The sequence below is a fragment of the Sus scrofa genome, chromosome 13, assembly GCF_054392235.1.
Source record: "Sus scrofa isolate SSC_HxYL_T2T_F1_AM1 chromosome 13, Sscrofa_HxYL_maternal_Yorkshire_Landrace_v2.0, whole genome shotgun sequence".
In the NCBI taxonomy this organism is placed as follows: Eukaryota; Metazoa; Chordata; class Mammalia; order Artiodactyla; family Suidae; genus Sus; species Sus scrofa.
In genome coordinates, this window is record NC_139395.1 from 93,591,098 (window position 1) to 93,607,305 (window position 16,208).

A 16,208-nucleotide genomic window follows, 5' to 3' on the forward strand; every position below is an offset into this window, starting at 1 on the left:
GATACAGGTTCAATCCCTGGCCTCACTCAGCTCAGGAGCAAGGTGCATTAATAAGCTGTAACTGCTGGGTTAAGGATCTGGCATTGCTGTGAGTTGCAGCATAGGACACATATGCAGGCTAGGATTTGGTGTTGCTGTGGCTGTGGTGTAGGCCAGCAGCTGCAGCTCTGAATCAGCCCCAGCCTGCGAACTTCCATATGCCACAGGTACAGCCGTAAAAAAGACCAAAAAAATTAATAAAACTTGGTTGTGATGATGGTTGTACAATTATAATAAAATTTATTAATTTTTTTTAAAAAAGAACACAGAGGAAGGAGGAAGGATGATTTAACTCTCTCTTCTTGAGCTGGGATGTCCATCTTCACCTGCCCTTGGACACGAGAGCTCCCGGGTCCTGGGCCTTGAATCTCCAAGGCTGACACTACTGGCTTTCCTTGTGCTCCAGCCTGAGGACAGCAGATCATGAGACTTCTCAGTCTTCTTAACCGCATGAGCTAATCCCTCTAATAACTTTCCTCTTCTTTGTATCTATATCTACATCTGTATCTATAGCTATACCCCATTGCTTCTGTTTCTCTGGAAAACCCTGATACACCTGTGTTCAAAGTTCTGCTAAGTCTTGCCTCCCACCCAAATTTAATGTATTTGAACGTGGGGAGGGGTAAACAGCATAGAAATTCAAAACTAATACGTTAGTCTCCAGAGTAAATAGAAAAACTCATTTGAAAACGTAGAATTTCATAAGGACATCCAGGAAGAGAGTCATTCTTCACAGGTGATTATCACCAGCATGTGTGACCACGGGCAAAATACACGGGGGCTCACATCTATTCATTTGAGTCCCCTGAAAGCAGAGCCCGAGGCAAGGACTCGGGTACAGGTTCATTTATTTCAGAGATGCCCCCAGGAAGAAGTGAGAGAGTGAGAAAAATAAAATTGAAGGGAGAAAGGCCAATGAAGGGTGACATTGGTAAGGCATAATTGCTGAAGGCGACTGGGATCCACTCCCATTGAGGACTTTGAGAAGCTGAGGAATAAACCTCTCAGTGGTCCCACCAAAGCGCCAGGAATCCTGGAGCAATTACTCACCAACTCCCATTCCATCCCAGGTGAAGGCTGCCCTGGTAAAGTCTCCAACATGTCCAGGTTGTACCTGCAAGTAGCCTGGGCAGCCTCCCACATCAGAGACAACCCAGAGGCCAAAAAGCAGAGATCCCGGCATGCATGGTGTTGTGGGGGCTGGCCTCAGTGGTACCCTCGGAGCTACGGGACACCAGGATGTGCAGGGAGAAACGAGCATGCGGCAAGAGACCCCATGAGCATCTTTTTATACCTCCCTTGCCCAAAGCCTGTGAGGAGGACAGCATGACTTTGTTGGCAGAATCCTGAGAGAGGAACGAACCCCCACCACCACTCCTCTTCCCCGCCTCACACCACCACGCTGGCATACACATTCTCAGCTGCTCCAAGGTGTGAGATCCACAAAGAGAACTGAGCTCCCGCCCAGCCTCCATGAGCACCTTCATAAGCTGTTCTCCGGCTCCCTGAACAGCCTGGTATCATGATAGCCCCAAGCCACCTCCGGGCCCAGATCCCCCCTGCCCTCCGCAATGCTTTTCCTCCTCTCTTCCTCTCATTCCTCCTGCTAGAACTTCAGGGCTTAGTCCAGATATTAGAGCCACCCAAAGGTCAAAAGAAGCCTGGAGGGAGACCTGGGGAGGGGAAGAGACCTGAGGTCGTGGGGAGAGATAGATGAAGCAAGACAAGCCATGAGTGGAGTTGAGGATGGTTAGAGCTGCGTGTTGGGGATGTGGGCTCATCACGCTCTTCCCTCTGCATGTGAGGCCCAGAGGTGCATGGTTGCATTTCCCTTTAGGGAAGAAAATGGCTATTCAACCAGGTCTCACTCTCCTGGGCCATCCCAGCCAATGGCCGAGCAGGGTGGGGGCAGGAGGTCCTGGCCACTCCTGCTGCAGGGCAGGCCAATTAAAAATTTAAGTTGTAGTCCTTTGGGGCTTTGAGGCCCCAGCCAAGTTGCCCCCCCTTCCCTCCCACCCAGGAGCAGGTTCTGCTGGACCTCAGTTCTGGGAAGCCCTCCAGGGTCACCCCAGGCTGCACTGGGAGGCTCCATCTGTGTTCCCATAACTTCCTAATCTCTGTCACTAGACTATGATTACTTTCTGTGCCGCCCCCCCCCTCCACCGCCGCCGCTGCCTGCACCCCATCTCAGCAGTGAGAAGCCAGAGGACCTCAGCCAATGGCTTTGGATCAATCACTGACTCAGGCTATGTCCCTAAAAGAACCCCATAAAAGACCCATCTCTACAGTGCTTCTGCATTTACAAAACACTCCAGAGTAGAGATGGCGTATCTCCTTCCGGTCTGGAGTGAACTTGCAGGTGGAGGAAGGATGCTGCTCCAAGGTCTTGTTACAACCCATTCTCAGCCCTGGATCTGGAGGCACTGCCAGGCACCCCTGGCACTCGGGCAGGGCCCCTCACAGAGGGGCATGAAAAATCATATCTGTCTTTTGCCCTGCTTCTCTCCTGGGAAGGAGACCTCTTGGTCACCTGTGAAGACAAGAAGCCCAGCAGCCCCATCTGTTGGGTGGGGCCAGAGCTCACCCCACCAGGCTGGGCAACAAGGCTGGTCCTCTGGCTCCCAGGCTCCGAGATTTGATCACCAGGCAGACACCCTGGGTTGACTGGGGGTCCAAGAGCTGGCGCCAAACTTCTCTGGGAGCTTTGGGTGCAAGAGCTTGGGTCTGTCTTTCGGACTCAGGTCCTGGAGGAGATCGTCCAAGGATGAGATTTCCAAGTCACTCTCATCTTCAGAAAGCTGCAGGAAGGTAAGGGGGAGAAGAAAATGCATCTGACAAGGGAGGATGGACATGCAGGATGGACATGGGGACAAAATGCTGACTGGAAAGAAGGCAGGAGGGGGACATTACCCTCCTGCCTTCTCGTTTCCCTGTCTTTGAGAATCTGCTTCAGAGACTTGGAGTCAGAGCAATTTCAAACACCCCTGAAATTCCACTGGCCACACCAAGGCAAACTCCTTGGAAAGATCTAGAACAGATCAGGTTGTTCCTGTTGTAATGTAAACTCTGTCTTCCTCCAGTGATGGATCTGGACGCCCAGAGCTGAGCGCACCAGGAACTAAAGCACCCACCCCACCTGCCACAGACTGCCTGTCTAGGGCCTGGGAAGCACTCTGACGATGGCAGTGTGAGGGGAACTCCGAGTACCAGGAATCCTGCACCCCGGAAAGAGTCTGGAATGGAGCTGCCCCCAAACCACGGTCACCCCTGCAGAACTCTCCGTGCCTGGACCATCCTCCTGGAACGTGAGGCCAACCAACCAGAAACCACCAGGGCCTGGGGTGACGAGCAATGCCTCAACCTGCTTAGGGCTGTTGTCACTTCACAATACAGGCAAAGGGGTGAATACTTCTCAAAAAAAAGTAATTGGACCCATTACTTACAAACACACATGAAAGACCTAATAAACCAAACACAGAACAGACTAAAAGGTGTGAGTTGGGGGGGTGGGGGTATGTAGGGAGAATCAAAAAGTGACTGCCCACTATTTTTGAATTTTAGGGCAGGCAACAGCATAGGTCATCTCAGGATGCACCTTTTTGTTTGAGAAAGGAGTGTAAAGTAACAAGAGCTTGAAATGTTTCTGCCTAAGAAAGTAACAGGAGGAAGTTCCCCGTTGCGGCTCAGGCGAAAAGAAACCAATTAGTATCCGTGAAAACGCAGGTTCGATCCCTGGCCTTGCTCAGTGGGTTAAGGATCTGGTGTTGCCACGAGCTGTGGTGTAGGTTGGACTCCTAGCCTGGGAGCTTCCATATGCTGAGGGTGCAGCCCTAAAAAGCAAAAAAAAAAAAAATGAAAAAGGAAGTTGGAGTTCCCGTCGTGGCGCAGTGGCTAACGAATCTGACTAGGAACCATGAGGTTTCAGGTTCAATCCCTGACCTTGCTCAGTGGGTTAAGGATCTGGCGTTGCCGTGAGCTGTGGTGTAGGTGGCAGATGCAGCTTGGATCCCCTCTTGCTGTGGCTCTGGTGTAGGCCGGTGGCTACAGTTCCTATTAGACCCCTAGCCTGGGAACCTCCATATGCCGCGGGAGTGGCCCTAGAAAAGGCAAAGACAAAAAGAAAGAAAGAGAGAGAGAGAGAAAGAGAGAGAGAGAGAGAAAGAGAGAGAGAGAGAGAAAGAAAGAAAGAAAGAAAGAAAGAAAGAAAGAAAGAAAGAAAGAAAGAAAGAAAAGGAAAGAAGAAAAAAAGGAAAAAGGAAAAAAGAAAGTAACAAGAATATGGAAGTTGTTCCCTGACTTGGAGTAGGGGGCACAGCGGTGAGGAGGGCGACCTAATGGTTCAGCGTCTTCAAGGCTGAGCTCTAAATCTGATGGCAGCTGGAGCCTAAGAGAGGCAAGGCCATCAAGACATTCTCAGTGATGAGGAATGACCTTGAATATTTTGTCTAAATACCCGCATTGTGTGTTGTGGCCTACTCTGATGTGCCGTGGGGTGCCACTCCAACACCCCACCCTTGGGGCAGTCTGCTCTGCACACATCCTAGTGCTGGGCTCCTCGGGAGTGAAGGAAGGGGGAGGGGTCCACTGTGGGATGATCTGGAACCAGAAAAGAGTAGCCACTGCAAGAAGCCAGACAGACTGGGTCCGGGTTCCATCAGAGGCAGGAAGTAGCAGCTTGCATGGACAGGAGAAACAATCCACTGAGCAGTTGTTCCTCTAATGAAGCACCAGGCTTCTAAATGTTAACAAGGACACAAAAACAAGCACTGGAAAGTGTCCATCCCTCTACCCGTGCAGGGGTAGAGGAGAAACATCGAGGTCACCTGCAATGTAACAATAGGCCCCAGGCTGACACTGGCTAGACCATCTCTCAGTCCCCTGCCCCCTCCACCCAGGTCTTCCCCCAACCCAAGCTGGCCCTCTAGGGAATTGCAGGGTGGGCTCCAAGGTCCTCCACCCTACCTGAGGCTTCCTTCCTGACACAGCAGTCTGCTGTGGCCCAGCCTTGGGCGTTAAGAACAGGCTGACCCCTCCAGCGGGCTTCTTGGCCGGAGCATCCAGCTGCTTCTCAAGGTTTTTGACTATCGACTGCACCAGTGTTCCTGGAAGGCAATCAGAGGGAAAAGCCCAGAATATAAATGCATCATCTTCACCGGTCACATCTAAGCTCCAAGGTGGATACAGGGAGTGTGGAGAAGCATCAGGAGGAAGAAGGAGGGGAAACCACAAAAAAAGAGGGGCAGGGAAAGAGAAGGCCCAGGCTAATGTATGCCAGGACTAGAGGCTTTGAACATCCTAGAAGTGTGCTGTGCACCTGAGGACATGGCTGCAAACAGAGGCTTAGGAAGCTGCCTTGCCCTCTCAACACAAGGCTGGGGAGAAACACCTGCTTATTTGGTACATGAACTGCAAGACTGACGTGTGGCTCAGCAGGTTAAGAACTCAACACAGTGTCTTTGAGGATGTGGGTTCAATCCCTGACCTTGCTCAGTGGGGTAAGGATCTGGCATTGTCACAAGCTGCAGCAGGGTCACAGATGCAGCTCAGATCTGGCACTGCAGTGGCTGTGGTGTAGGCCGGCAGCTGCTGCTCTGATTTGACCCCTAGTCTGGGAACTTCCATATGCCACAGATGCAACCCTCAAAAAAATTTAATTAATTAATTAATTAATAAGCACAGGAGGGCTGCAGGCCAGATGTGCTTTCTGTGAACTCTGTGCTGGAAGGGGCCTGAGTGGTGACCACATTATCAGTGGACTACAGTGACCTGGTAAACCAAGGTGGATGTCCAGGCCTCAGGACTGGCCAGGGAGAGGCAGGGAGCTAGCCACGGCCTTCCAGCCTTCAGAGATCTGAGGGCCTAAAGCAGAGGTCCAGAGCCACAACAGCCCTTGACTCCTGCATTCACATTTGCTAAGGGCCTACTATGCTAAGGCACTAAGTTCCTCCCCCTCATCAGTCATCTTGTCCAAATACTCCAGACACCTCATTTTACAACAAAGGGACGAAAACCCCTCACCCAACCACATGCCGAGAGCAAGCGACAGAGCCTGAAGGGTGTCCGCAGACTCCTGATCCTGGTTCCTAGATGCACCCTATCATCCCACCTGGCAGGTCGTCAGTACGTCTCTGGAGATCTGGTTCTGGTGGATTGGATGAACAAGCAGGCCCAGAACAAGATGAAGTACTGCAACATCCATGGACACCCTGGACTTGGCAGATGGCACAGACCTGGGCTTGCAGCCCAGAGCTTCCACTTAGTGATTGGGGAAAGACAAAGTCCCACATTCCTTAACCTCTGCCTAGAAATGTGACTGAAGCCAGAAGCTGTGAGTTGCATTTCTAGCCAGAGAAAACTCTCGTTTAAGAGTTTTATAAGGAGTTCCCACTGTGGCTCACAGGGTTAAGAAACCAACTGCAGCAGCTCAGGTCACTACAGAGGCACGGGTTCAATCCCTGGTCAGGTGCAGTTGGTTAAAAGATTCGGCATGGCTGCAGTTGTGGTGTAGGTCACAGCTATGGCTCACATTCAATCCCTGACCCAGAAGCTTTCATATGCCAGAGGTGCAGGCATAAAAATGAAAGAGAGAAAAAGAGAGAAAGAGAGAAAAAGAGAGAAAGAGAGAAAAAGAAAGGAAGAAAAAAGAGAGAGAGAAAGAAAGAAAGAAAGAAAGAAAGAAAGAAAGAAAGAAAGAAAGAAAAGAAAGAAAGAAAGAAAGAAAGAAAGAAAGAAAGAAAGAAAGAAAGAAAGAAAGAAAGAAAGAAAGAAAGAAAGAAAGAAAGAAAGAGAGAAAGAGAGAGGGAGGGCGGGAGGAAGGAAGGAAGGGAGAAAGAAAGGAAAACCCTCCTCACCTGATTCGGAAGACAGACCACCTGAGCCCTTGCCAGAGAGCTGGGCACTGCCCTTGGAGGTCTCAGTGTCACACCAGTCCCAGTCATCCTCCAGCCAGGGCCCTGTCCTCAAAGGAGCTTGTGTGGGCTGGAGAGATGCACGAGACACGGCATCCTTCTCTGGGTCCTCTTCAGAACTGAATGGGGGCGTGCTGCTGAAGAGCAGAAGATGTGAGGGGTGCGCAGGCCAGGAAACGGTAAAAGCCACATGCTCCACCACTTGCAATCTTGTTTGGTTTGCCCAGAGCCAGCCCTGCTCCTAGCCAGTAGTCATCAGCCCCGAATGCCAGCCAGGAGTCATCTGGAGAGCAGCAGCCACACCAGCCCATCATTGGAAGATGAAGACCTAGTCCCTCCAGCCTGGTGACAGGGGCTTGGGGACGAGTGAGAAAGGGGAGGGCAGGTTTGTCCTGACTGGGAGCAAAGGACCTCAGTCTCTTCTTGGGAGCCTGGGGTGGACACCAGTTGAGGCCCCTTCTGTTCACATCTGTCTCTGCACCTCATCTGTCTGATGAAGCCTGCTGAGGGGGTGGCAGGTGGGACAGGGCTGCCTGAGGGGGGGCCCACACCACAGACCCCATGAGAGAGCAAAGCCCAAGGCTCACCTCAGCCCAGGCCCTGGGCAAGCAGGGGTGCCCGAGGGTCTGGGGGCTCTGGAGCGTGGAGCAGGGGTGGGCCTTGGGTTACCACCTCTCTGAAGAGTTGTCATTGGGGGCTCTGCTGGCTTGGATGGCAATGCCACATGCTGGATCCTGGCCTTTGGGTGGGCCTCTTTGATGACCAGAGGGTTCCGTGGATTTTTGACTAGAAACACAGATAAGAATAAGTTTGAGAGCACAGCCATCTGGGCCCTCAAGCTCAGAAAGAGGCTCCAACATGCTGGAAATGGACACGTCATTCTGTGCTGGAACATAATAACCACATCAGGTTTAATAACTTCCCTCACCCCAGGTATCCTGCTGCAGGTCAGACCCTTGGTTTCATCAAAGACCAGAAGAGCAGCTAGTGTTCCAGGATCATGCCATCATTCCAGGAGACCAACAGGAAGCAGCTGGTCTGAACAGGGGCACAGCATGTCTGCAGCTCACCCCTGACCCAGTCCTAGAAGGTGACCTAGCTAAGGACCCCCCCACACACACATCTACCGCACCCACTCCGATGCTGCGGGATTACAGGCAGCCTTGCAGGAAGGCCCTGCTGCCACCAGAGGTCGCTGCAGGACAACCTAGGCCATCAAGTTCCAGAGCCCCTCCTCCAGGATCTTGGCCAAGGCTGGAGTGCTTCAGGCAGGCAGTTAGACACAGCCTCTCCCTTTTCCCAATCATAGCAGAGGGAGAGGGGTGATGAAGGATTGGCAATCTTTTTATGGAAAGAGAAGAGAGGAAAAAAGTGTATCACAGGGAGTAAGGACTGTTTCATGAAACTCTTACACATGTGGAGTGAGTTACAATGTAAAATCCATCTCTTTCTGTAATTCAAAGTCAAAAACACGTTGAAATGCACTGCTCTCAGAGACTGCATTTACACAGAAGTGGGCCTTCTAGGAAAGAGTAAACTGTAGGGCGGGTGAATTTGCTGAGGGAAACATAACAATAGGAGCAGTTGCTGTGCACAGACCCAGCAAAGCACTTTACAAAGGACATCCATTTAGCCCTGGAGATTCAGACACTGGCTCAAGACCCACAATTCCAAGGGAAGATGCAACCCAGGTGATCAATGAGCCCAAATTTAGGGCTCTTGCCACTGCCTTTCCCACAGCTTTTCCCCCAAACAAAAGAGGCACAGTGTCAGCAGAGATGGCAGGTAAGCACTCATACAGCACTCACGGGGCCTAGAGAGCTTGTGCGTGCAGAGCTGGAGAGAGACCCAACAAATGCTGAGAGAATAATGCTCATCTCTCAGGTCAGTGACAGGCCCTGGAGAAGGCAGAACCCAAGGCCAGGGAAGGGGAGACAGATGGTGAGGGACCATCTGTCTTCTCTGGGAAACCAGGACTCAGAGGGGGCTTCCATGCACCTTCCCTTGGGTGCGGAGGAGGGCGTCCCCTCTCCTCTCCTCTGAGCTCCCCCAGCCTCTGCTGGGCCCTGTCACATCACCTAGTCCTGGCTGGTTTCCAGCTGAGGGTGCAGACCCCGACACAGATCGACCTCAGTCAACACCGTACTGAATTAAATGGATAAAGAATGAACGATGGAGTTCCCGTCGTGGCGCAGTGGTTAACGAATCTGACTAGGAACCATGAGGTTGCGGTTGGATCCCTGCCCTTGCTCAGTGGATTAACGATCAGGTGTTGCCATGAGCTGTGGTGTGGGTCGCAGACGCGGCTTGGATCCCACGTTGCTGTGGCTCTGGCGTAGGCTGGCAGCTCAGCTCCAATTCGACCCCTAGCCTGGGAACCTCCATATGCCACAGAAGTGGCCCAAGAAATGGCAAAAAGACCAAAAAAAAAAAAAAGAATGAACGAGCATGTGAGGCAGGGAGCTGCATGAAAGGCAGGGTGGCAACCAGGACAAATGCCTTTTTGTCTGAGATTTCTGTACAAGACTAAAAACTATCCATTCCTTAGAGGTGTTTAAGGCCAGAAGTTTAAGCCAAATACAACAGTTACCCAGATCATTGACATAATTTTTACCATGGTCTCATACCAACTGGCCTGCTCTCTACTTAACATTTGTATATAAAATGGCATCACTGTTAAATACTTTACCCACTTTATACTTATCCCAGTAACAATTTCCATGAAATCTCAGGATTGCTATGTTAGTAATATTTTGCCAATATACATGAATAAAAATAAAAATTTAATCTTAAAATTATATGATTCATGTACCAACTAAAATCGTCCCTCATACCCCCAGAGAAGTGAGGCCCACACTTGGAAAACTTCCCATGTATAAAATTCTCAGGTCGGGTCTGCTGAACATGACAAGATAACACAAGTGACTTCCCTTTGGCCACATACATCCATGATGAAAAAGAGCTGAGGCATCACCCTGCACAAGGATCTAGGAATACTCTAGGGTTGGGGGGGCTCCTTAGCTTCCAAACACAATTCCCTTGGCTCCCTCGGAAGGTCCTCCATATATATTTTTTTTTCATATATATTTTAATCCTATACAAGAACCACAGGGCAGAGTTTCCTGGTGGCTCAGTGGGTTAATGATCCAGTGTTCAGTGCAGCGGCTCGGGTCTGCTGTGGCATGGTCTCGATCCCTGGCCTGCGAACTTCTTTCTGCATGCTGAGGGTGTAGCCAAAAAAAAAAAAAAAAAAAAAAAAGGAGTTCCCATTGTGGCTTAGTGGTAATGAACCCAACTAGCATCCATGAGGATGCTGGTTTGATCCCTGGCCTCATTGAGTGGGTTAAGGATCCAGCGTTGCCATGAGCTGTGGCGTAGGTTGCAGATGCAGCTCAGCTCAGATCTGGCATTGCTGTGGCTGTGGTATAGGCTGGCATGTACAGCTCTAACTCAACACCTTACCTAGGAATTTCCACATGTCTCAGCTGCAGCCCTAAAAAAAAAAGACCACAAGGCTTTTCTTTGTCACAATCCCTTGGGACAAAGCAGCTGCTGGACCTGGCCCAGGGAACAAGTCTGACCTCTGAGGATTTGTCCACCAGCAGAACTGACCCAGCCTCTTGCCCTCCCACTGCTCCAGAGCAAAATGTTCATTTGACTGATCCTTGCCTCAGCCTGCAGCCAGTGCACTGCTCTATGTCTCGTTCATAGAGCCAGAAACAGGATGGGCTGCTCTCTATTGGAGCAAAGTTTAAGTTGTGGTCCAAGCAAGAAAAGCAGTGCAGAACTAAGCTGCTGAGGGAAGCAGTGTATCTGGGCAGGGACAGTTTGGGAATGAGCACAACTCTGGTTCTCCTCCCCTTCCCCAAGGAGGAATACTCTAGGGTTGGGGGGCCCTGGTGCCCACCCACCCCATCCCCAGACTGTTTCCCTAGCAGAGGACTTTTGGACTCAGCCACCTGTGAGGACCCTATCATCCTACTCTTTTAAGCACTGCCCCAGTGAGGGCAGGGATTATGCCCTTCTAGTGTAGAAATGAGCCTGTCCCACCTGGGTCACAGCCCTCCCACCAGCTCACCTGAAGCTTTGCCATCTGGCTGGGACACTGCAGACCCACTCCTCTGTCTCTCCTTCACTTTCCTGGTGACTACCTTGATGAACTTCTTCCTTAGACTCAGAAATTCAGGAAACTTCCGTGCCTTCTGCTCTCGCCCGGTTCGTACCAGAGGCTCCAGGTGTCCGAAGGTCTGAGCAGAGATTCCTTTTGCATCCTGGAAAACACAGATGTTCCCTCTGGAGACAGGCTCCCTCTCTCCCTCCCTAAGCCTCTCAAACCTGCCACTGGCCTGGGAGTCACTGTGATCAGCACAGGTGCTCCTGTGACACAGGATGAGCTGAGCATCAGAGCAAGGCGAGCAGGTTGCTGAAAGTGTGGTGGTCTAGGGCTTAGGAGCCCTAGCAAAGCACTCACAGCAGGATGGTGCAAAGGGGCAATCTACAATTCCATCGACGTCACATGCACAGGCTTAGAAATGGCATGACTTCCCACCACCCAACTGAATCCTGCTGTGGGAGACCACAGCTTACTTCTTTTTGTACCCCAGGCACTGGCTAAGGATGTTTGAAAACACCAGAGGCAAAAAAAAAAAAAAAGACAGGCACCTTTCTAAGACCCACTGGAAGTTGCCTGGGCCTTTGATATCCACTCAGAGCCTATGAGGAATCATTCTAGATTAGACAGCAACTTTTGGAGTTCCCATCATGGCTCAGCAGTTAAAGAATCTGACTAGCATCCATGAGGATGCAAGGCAGGTTTGTTCTCTGGCCTCACTCAGTGAGTTAAGGATCCTGCATTGCTGTGGCTGTGGCAAAGGCCAGCAGGTATAGCTCTAATTTAACCCCTAGCCTGGGAACCTCCACATGCCGAGGGTGTGGCCCTAAAAAGCCAAAAAAAAGAAAGAAAGAAAGAATTTTTTTTTGGCCACACCCATGGTATACGGAAGTTCCCAGGCCAGGATAGACTCCTAGCAAGAGCTGTGGCCTATGCCACAGCTGCAGAAATGCCAGATCCTTAAACCGATGCACCACAGTGGGAACTCCTAGAAAGTAATTTTTTAGTCAAGTTTGAACATAGGACAAAAGTTAGATTGTGCAATAGTTGAAAATAATCAACGATTAGTGAGCATCCTTGTAAATTAAACCTAGGTGTCTGCTTTTTATTTTATTCTACACACATAGTATTCTCAATGATGTGATGCTTGGCTACTTTGATAACCAGATGTGTTTTTTTAATAATAGATTTAATTGATGCTTTTAATGATAATATGTATATTCTGGTGGAACATGAGCAGGAGGGAACAGTGGTGTTCAAATACTAATTTGTACCAGAGCTTAGAGAACGCACTCCACCCACAGCCACCTGCTAAGGGGGCATGGCCAGTGGTGCCACCGATGATGAACATTTCACCCAAGAGATCTCCCAAAAGCCAGATTGAGCCAATTAAACTCCCACTGTCAGAAATGGAGACACAAAAGAAAGTAGCCAATGAGTGGAGAGCATGGAGCGGTGAGGACAGGGTGACACATCAGGAAGCCATTGGAGGAACCAGAGAAGAGACCACACTGCCAGCAGTGTGGGTTTATTTGCTCCATTGGAACAAATAAGATGAATAAGCTTACAATGTAAAGCACAATCGGCCCTTTGTTAGTTTAAGAATGCCCTGTATCTAAACAGTGAGAAACAGCCCTGCCACAGAGGCCCTGGAACTCACTCTCTTTATCCCCATGCTCTGTAGCCTCTCTTCCAGGACTTCCTCCAAGACTGACCGGAACTGGTTCAGCAAGACGCGGTTGTGCTTTAGAACTGCCAGCATCTGCCACTGTGCCCTGAGGTGGTCTTCCAGCTCTGCAGCACAAGACAACCACCAAAGTCAGCCTGGGTGCCCCAAACCTCCACTCCCAAAGCTCCACCATATCTGTCTGGCCCTCCCTCAGCCAGGGATCCTGGTCTCCGGCCTATGTGCCCACTGACCCCACCTGAGTGTCCATCCCTGGGTCGCTCTCCTCCTAGGAACAACTGGAGCAGACCCTCCACTTACCTTCAGGGTTCCTGGCCCCTGCTGGTCTGGACCTCCATGATCTGGCTCAGTCCTGTCCCAGGTTAACTCAGAGCTTTCTGGCTCTAGACTCAAACTTGAGTCCTAACAGCAGCTTGTTCCCTGGGTTCCATTAGCCACTCCCACCCCCACCTCCCAGTTTTATTGAGATATAATTGACATACAGCACTGTAGAAGTTCAAGGTTTACAGCATAATGTGGCTCACACACATGCTATACGTATACACATATACACGGTAGACAGAGAGCTTCCAACCTGCTTCGTGTTTACTGTCTAAATTAGGGGTTCTCCCTCCAGTTGTATTCAGCAGAATTGCCTGGGTTTAAAGTGCACATTCCCTGACCCTACCCTCCAGAGAATCCAATTCCATAGGTCTGGGGAAGGGTCCTGAAATCTGAATTTTAATTTGCCCAGATGACTATGATGGAGGTGAGCCATAGACCACACTGTAAGAAATGTGACCCAGAGGGTAACAAAATAAGCAATTACAATAAAACGTGATGACTACTACAAAGGGGCTGTCCAGGATGAGTCAGGGAAGGCCTCTCGGAAGTGCTCTTCAGGTCCAATGCTAGGGCCCACTGTGGTAACAGATGGACCAGCCTTTTGAGTCTTTTTTTCTTCTTTTTTCTTTTGTCTTTTTAGGGCCGCACTAGTGACATATAGAAATTCCCAGGCTAGGGGTCAAATTGGAGCTATTGTAAGCCACAGCCATAGCCACAGCAACACAGGATCCAAGCCTCATGTGTGACCTACACCACAGCTCCCGACAACATCAGATCCTTAACCTACTGAATGAGGCTAGGGATTGGAACTAGCCTTTTTTTTTTTTTTTTTTTTTTTTTTGTCTTTTTAGGCCCACATCCATGGCATATGGAGGTTCCCAGGCTAGGGGCTGAATTGGAGCTGTAGCCACCAGCCACAGCCACAGCAATGCAAGATCCAAGCCGCGTCTGCGAACTACACACAGCTCACGGCAACGCCTGATCCTTAACCCACTGAACATGGCCAGGGATCAAACCCACATCCTCATGGGTTTGATGGGTTCATTAACCGCTGAGCTATAATGGGAACTCTGGGACCAGCCTTTTGATTCACTCAATGAACATTTACTGAAAAGTAATATGAGTATCAACAGCCCAGCAGTGAGGACACAAAAGAAAATCCTCAAGGAGCTCACAGTCAAGTAGTAATCTCAACCCTGGCTGCATATTTGAATCACCTGGGCCCCAGCCCAAGCCAAGCACATCAGCATCTCTGAGGGTGGGCCTCAGCTCTTAACATCTATTTATAAAACTCTCAAACCTTCTAACAAACAGCCACGCCTGAGAACCAACTGTTCTAGAGCAGCGGTTCTCCAAGTGTGAATCACAGCATTGGCACCGCCCGTGACTTATTAGGAATGCAGATTCTCAGACCCCACACCAACCCGACTGAATCAAAAAATTCTAGCAATGGCGGAGCCTAGCAATCTGTATTCTAACAACTTCCCAGCATTGATTCTCCTCCATAAAGTTTGCACCGGGCATGAGCTCCAACTTGGCTGCACATTGAAGCCACCTATGGAGCGTTAAATACCACTGATGCCTGGAACCTGTGCCCTGCATGCTGTAATTTAGAGAGTGGGGAACCAGTGTGCTCTTCCAGAGAGTTACAAGCAGCCTGGAAGACACTCAGTGTGCAGCCAGTTGGAGAGAGCCACTGGACCAGCAGTGGTTCTCCAATGTGAGCAAGCATCCTCGTGCCCTAGAGGGCAGGTGCAGACATAGACAGTGGCGCCCTGTCCCGGAAGTTCTAGTTCAGTCTGTGTGCCATGGGGCAGAGAATTGGAAAATTTGCATTTCTGGAGTTCCTGCTGCGGCACAACTGAATCAGTGGCATCTTGGAAGCACTGGGACACAGGTTCAATCCCCAGCTCAGCACAGTGGGTTAAGGATCCAGTGTTGCCGAAGCTGTGGCTTAGGTTGCAACTGCGGCTTGGATCCAGACCCTGGCCCAGAAACTCCACATGCCTCGGGGTGGCCAAAAAGGAAAAAGAAAAAGGAAATTTGCATTTCTAACAAGTCCAAAGGGATGCTGCTTCTGCTGGTCTGGGACTGGAAGAGGTAGGAGAGCTTGTGAAGAGGTGCAGCACAGTCTGATGGGTGTGTGTAGGTCCTCTCTGCAAAAGGATGGGGCACCCTGGTGTGGGGAGGGGGGTCTCCCTGACTCACATGTGTCAGCCCCCTTCTCGAACTCCGTGCCCTGACTGGACAATCTGGCTCATCCCCACTTGAACCTTGTGCTGGTTACTCAACAGATACCTCCCCCTAAAGTTACAGAAAGTTAACGATAACTCTCATTTTTGCTACTAGATCCCAAAGTTAAAAGCATAGGCTGGGGATGGAGACAGCAAAGGACTTACTGGGTAAACTTTGGTTCATTCATCCAATGGAACACTTACAAAACCCTGAAAAAATACTGAAGCAGCTCTACATAAAGGGCTAGGAAATGACTTTTCAAATAAGTTGTTAAGAAAATAAATAACCACAGAACAATACATAGAGTGTGCTCCCATTTGGCCTGTGTTTGCACCAAGTATCTCTGAAAAGATACGTGACAAACCGTTAGTAGCGGAATCTCTGGGCGGAAAGTGGATAGCCTGGCAAGAGGGAAACCTACTTCTTATGGTACATCCTTTTGCATTCTTTCTTTCCTTCTTTCTTTTTTGCTCAAAGCATAGATTACTATCTCAATGTTAAAGAAAAATATTATATTACAAAACCAAATAAAATATCCCATGATGAAGTCTTTTTTTTTTTTTTTTTTCTTTTCAGGGCTGCATTTGCAGCAAATGGAAGTTCCCAGGCTAGGGGTTGAATTGGAGCTGCAGCCACTGGCCTACACCACTGCCACAGCAATGCTGGATCCTTAACCCACTGAGTGAGGCCAGGGTTCAAACCTGCATCCTCATGGATACTAGTCAAGTTTGTAACCAGCTGAGCCACAATGGGAATTCCTGAATTCTGGTTTCTCTCTCTTTTTTTTTTTTTTTTTGGTCAAGCCATGCAGAAGTTCCCAGGCCAGGGGTCAAACCCTTGCCATAGTAGTGACAACGCCAGATACTTAACCACTAGGCCATTAGGGAACTCCTCATGATGAAGT

The 16,208-nt window shown here is 49.9% G+C and overlaps 1 protein-coding gene across 50 annotated transcripts in view; it reads right to left on the bottom strand.

The window, feature by feature from the left end:
- Window positions 1–253: 253 nt before the first annotated feature.
- DZIP1L (DAZ interacting zinc finger protein 1 like) overlaps window positions 254–16,208 on the bottom strand; it is a 55,518-nt gene continuing 39,563 nt past the window's right edge. For 11 of the 50 annotated variants that reach the window (XR_014824009.1, XR_014823993.1, XR_014824008.1 and 8 more), the window contains 7 exons: window positions 12,719–12,852; window positions 11,026–11,218; window positions 7,535–7,733; window positions 6,891–7,081; window positions 5,002–5,141; window positions 1,090–2,837; window positions 254–446 (listed from right to left, as the gene is read on the bottom strand). Coding sequence is in view for 15 of the 50 variants with exons in the window: in XM_084989829.1 (XP_084845955.1) it covers window positions 2,679–2,837; window positions 5,002–5,141; window positions 6,891–7,084; window positions 7,535–7,733; window positions 11,026–11,218; window positions 12,719–12,852 (1,019 nt within the window). In the remaining 35 variants the exon portion in view is untranslated. Of the gene's footprint in view, window positions 2,838–5,001; window positions 5,142–6,890; window positions 7,085–7,534; window positions 7,734–11,025; window positions 11,219–12,718; window positions 12,853–16,208 lie in introns of all 50 variants that reach the window. The other 39 variants (XR_014824017.1, XR_014824015.1, XR_014824010.1 and 36 more) reach the window with 5 other exon arrangements.